The sequence below is a fragment of the Castanea sativa genome, chromosome 9, assembly GCF_040712315.1.
Source record: "Castanea sativa cultivar Marrone di Chiusa Pesio chromosome 9, ASM4071231v1".
NCBI lineage: Eukaryota > Viridiplantae > Streptophyta > Magnoliopsida > Fagales > Fagaceae > Castanea > Castanea sativa.
The window spans coordinates 39,896,788-39,901,369 of record NC_134021.1 but is presented as its reverse complement, the minus strand read 5'-3'; the positions used below and the strand labels follow the sequence as shown (position 1 = coordinate 39,901,369).

At 33.4% G+C, this 4,582-nt stretch overlaps 1 protein-coding gene across 1 annotated transcript; it reads right to left on the bottom strand.

Moving 5' to 3' along the window:
• Positions 1 to 960: 960 nt before the first annotated feature.
• Positions 961 to 2,496, bottom strand: LOC142609391 (UPF0481 protein At3g47200-like). The gene has a single exon (XM_075780969.1). It carries the CDS (start codon positions 2,491 to 2,493, stop codon positions 961 to 963), a length of 1,533 nt encoding a protein of 510 aa, XP_075637084.1. The 5' UTR covers positions 2,494 to 2,496.
• Between the last annotated feature and the right edge of the window lie 2,086 nt (positions 2,497 to 4,582).

Sequence of the window (4,582 nt, the reverse complement as noted above, 5' to 3'; positions counted from 1 at the left end):
TCCTAAAGTTGCTACAAATGTTAGTACAAAAAGTTTACAAATAGATAGAGCAATTAATGTGTTTCATGCAAGGAATAAAAAACTCGACGCCCAAGAGAAATTATTATGACATTTCATAAAAAGGTAATTCAACAATTTGTTTGTTATATTGATGAAGTACTAATTATATTCATTATCATATCATTTTTGTAAGTTTTTTATACTAAAATTCATTTTGTAATAAATAGATAAATACTTAAATTACTTTTTGTCCTTAATTGGTAATATATCAGTTTGTAAAACATATTTAGTAAAATTTATAATATATCTTACTAACTCAAATTTTTAACTACAAATATAAAAGTAAAGCAAAATCTAAGCTTGTCAATCTATGGTTTATAAACTTCCTGAAACCAAAAATGAAAATTCAAACATTTGCAATATAATACGTTGCACGCAGAGGGAAGTGTGTGTCTATTGTGATTTTATTTAATTGCAAAACTAAATCATAAAATAAACTTCTTGTGGACAAAATATTTATTAATTTATTTTCATTACAGTTTCTCTCAAACACTCCTCACACGAAAATAAAAATCAGGCAGCTGTAACATATTTGTAACTTTAACATTTTCGTAGTGATTGGGTACATTCACCCAACTTATTTAATTTATACTTCCATACAAATGACAAAAAGAAAGTAAACGAACAGATTGAGATGGTCCTTCGCGGCTATGTTCATGAAGGGTGCAGAGCCATAAGGAACTTTTATTTGGAAACGGCAAACTGAACAGGCTAAATAGAATTTCACTTATTTATTTATTTATTTATTATGGATAAAATTTATTACACATGTACTATTATACGCAAGTTTACAAGCAAAAAAGTAACTGAAATTCTAAAATCTAGTCATAGTCCAGTTGCTTTTCACTTGTTCGTATATATTTATGTGTAACAGTGTATAATACATTAATACTACCCTTTTTATACCAGTTCATTAAGCCAGGGGACCGTGTACCAAGTTTGTAAAGTACTGAGAATAAGTGCAAAAATTGCGGCAATGAAAGCTAAGATCGTCCAGGGGCTACTGAAATGGTCGTGAATGACTTGAGATGTCCAGGTCAAGAACTTGTTCTTGTAGTACTTCTGTATACTGGATCTGACCTCGGCATATATTTCGGGGTTGGGCACCAAGTCGGTGCCTATCTCGTTGAAGAGTTGAGCCACTTCTTGGTCGCTGCCAAGAAGGTTTTGGAGTACCCCTACTTTCCTTAGCTCCTTAACGTCGTTGGCTTCATCAATGAGTGAATCGAGGAAGGATATGTAAGAGGTGACCCCATAATCATTGTCGAAATCCGGGCACATCTCGTAGGCTATCAAATTGAAAAACTTGGGCCCGGTTGAGTCATCTACTTTAATTGGAGGAAGCCAGAGAAATCCGAAACAAGGGAATAATGTACTAAAATATATGTCACTCAAACTAAAGCTATCATTTTTACTGCGTTTCAAATAGATACCTGCTGCTTGAAGCTCCTGAACATTGCGATAGGATTGCCAATCGTCGTTTTGATCTGACTTTTGAGTACTCTTTGGGTCGATTTTAGGAACCCGTTGTCCACCATGCTTAGCCAAGAGACTTGTCCTTAGTTTGTCGAGAAGATGAATGGGCTTGGGCTTGGGCTCCATAATATCCACTGTTATTGTTTGATCTTGTGACTGCAGTGAGCAACGGCTGTCTCCTTGTTGCTGCTTGAATACACTCTGCCAGAGTTGCTTTGATAACCAATTTTGGCAGCAATTTGAATGCTGATTGTTTTGTACCTTAACGAACCCATTAATGAATCTATTAATCGAATTCTCCAACTCCATTTTCCTCATACTCAAACTCATCAACCATTCAAGGAGAATATAGGGAAGCTGATTCTCCAGCAAAAACAAATCTTGTTGTCCAAAGGCTACACTGTCATTGTTTATACTCAACTCTTTGAACTTGATAGTACTATTAGCACAGTATATGATGTACTGTAGTATTGCACAGCCATCCACGAACAAGAGCCAAGCGAGTGCCTCATCATCATAGCCTTTGGTCACCTCTTCCTCAAAGCATTCCCTCAATTCCTTGATATTCTCCTCAACCTTCTTGTATACTTCTTGTATAGTGTTGCCACTATCTTTAATGAACTCATATGTCAATACAAGCTTGTGCTTCTCTCCTAGCTGATAATTTTCCTTACCATGATGGATAGGGCCGAATGATACCATTCGAGGCTCAAAGTACTTCTTGAAATCCTTGTGATCTCGCAGCAAGAATATAACCTTTTGTATCTTTGGTGTTCGAGATTGACGGAATACATTTTTTCTAGCCTCCATCACTGTTTTGAACCTTTCTTTCAGCTTGGTAGTTTCGATTGCAATGTTCTGTGTTTGAACCTCCTCAGTGGCGCCGCTGCATGTTTCTCCGGCTTCTCTTCTGATACCCTTCCTCGAATCGAACTCCATGGAAATAACATGCTCCATTCTGGCCAAAGCAAGTTTGCACCCAATAAGGCGATTCAATTCTGTATGTTTGTTGTGAAAAACTATGAGAGAGAGAGAGAGAGAGAGAGAGAGAGAGAGAATTTGTAGAGATAATGAGAAAACTGAGTTGTATTGTTTCTCTCTTAATTACAGTCTAGGCTCTGCTTAGAGTATATATAGCAGAGTTTTGGAGGGAATCGATAACAAACAATACTGTTATCATAAATGAGTAGTAGTTTAGTATAGTCGTATTCTATTTATAGTAATAAATAGTGACTATATATTGATACCTTTTTTCAGAAGAAAATATTAATAATTTTTAAACCAACTATATGACTTTGATAAAAAAATACCAGAAATTTCCTAAATGGAAAACGTTTTTTTTATTTTTTATTTTTGGAAGAAAATGGGAAACATATATATTTTGTATGATTTAATTGATAATCTTTCCAAAAATAATCATTATTATCACATACAAAATCTAATGACCCCGTCAATTTTGAAGAATAATCTATAAAATTGTGACAAGCATGTGAGAAACTAAAATATTGCTACATGATCATAGATTGAACTCACATGATGAATCATTTTGAATAAAAAAAAAAATTGTTTGTGTTCTCAAGCTTTAATCTACAATTAATTGATTTGATTCAGGTTGAAAGCTCAATTATTTATGATATAGCTTTTGTGTTTTCTTTAACATGTACTGAGCATGGAATTTTTAATTATTCTTTTTTTTTTTGGTGAAAAAAGTTCTAATTATATACTAGTCTTGCTTTTAACTATACTTGAGACTAAATTTATTGAAAATGCTTCAAAATTTATGACTAAAGTTTGGTTGTCGTCACATCTTTTTAACTTTATTTGACACTTGTGTAAGTAAATTGTTATTGGTGATCATTATATCATATGAGACCAATCTTTGAACGAAATGCATACCTACCACATTTCTCTACAAAATCAAATGGGTCTGCAAATAAATACACATGAACTTTATGCTTATTGATAACTTCAGAGGTTTAAACACGATCTGTATTTCATTAATAAGCAACAAAAATAATTTTCAAGCTAGAGAAAGAAATTTATCTAAAGGAAAAGGGAAAAAAAAGTGTGTATACATATTACATATTTTATATTTCTTCCTTTTTAGCTAGATATGGATTACTTTCCTGAGAAAAATGTGTACCAGAAACAATTTGTTTCAGATTATTAAATACATTTGATATTATACTATTTGATAAAAATTATGGGGTCCTCTCTCCAATTTGAGGGCATTAGAAGTGCCAAAATAGAAGAGCCCACACTATTCCATCAAAAAAAAAAAGAGCCTACACGAGTATTTAATTTGAACTTTATTCATATATCAAAGAATCAAATGTACACACTTTTGTGAAGTCGCAACTTGTTATATGATATAGGTTTGATGTGAAGCTAGCACGAACAAAACTATATTTTTACTTTTACTAAAGCAAGAGTGGTATGTGTTGTACAAGTTTCAAACTGTACACACTTTTCCTATAAATTGTGGCTTAAAAGTTATACATCCATCTTTATGCAGCAAGAATGGTATATAATGTACCGCAATTTTGTGAAAGTTTTTCTATGATTAAACCTTAAATAGTACGCACCAACGTTTCCTAAAGAAGGGAGAAAGCATTTTACACTTTTTTTTTTTTTTTTCTTTTTGAGAAAAGCATTTTACACTTTTGATACACATAGAAGGGACTTTATTTACCCAGCAAGTTTGGTATATACTGTCGCAATAAAACTGTTGTTTATTCAATTATTCTTTTGCGTCAAGCCTACAACATAACTGTGTACTGTGTTATGTTTTCATTGTACTATAAAAACTGTGTACTGTGTTACTGTTATGTTTTCATTCAAGCTTCAAAGTTTAAACAATAAAAGAGTGTTCTGGGTTACTTTTTTGGGGGCTGTCACAAACCCAAGACCAAAGGTGAGCCCAAGCTAAACAGGCCCACGGGAAAGCCATAACCCAAGCCATGATTCAGATTAACGAAGGCAGATACACGAGAGCTATTAACGCAAAATGGGCTTGCAGGTCTAGGCATGCCCCATGCTGAAGTCC

Bases quoted from the DNA above. Each gene is read 5' to 3' on its own strand.
- LOC142609391 (XM_075780969.1), bottom strand. From the start codon at position 2,493: ATGGAGCATGTTATTTCCATGGAGTTCGATTCGAGGAAGGGTATCAGA.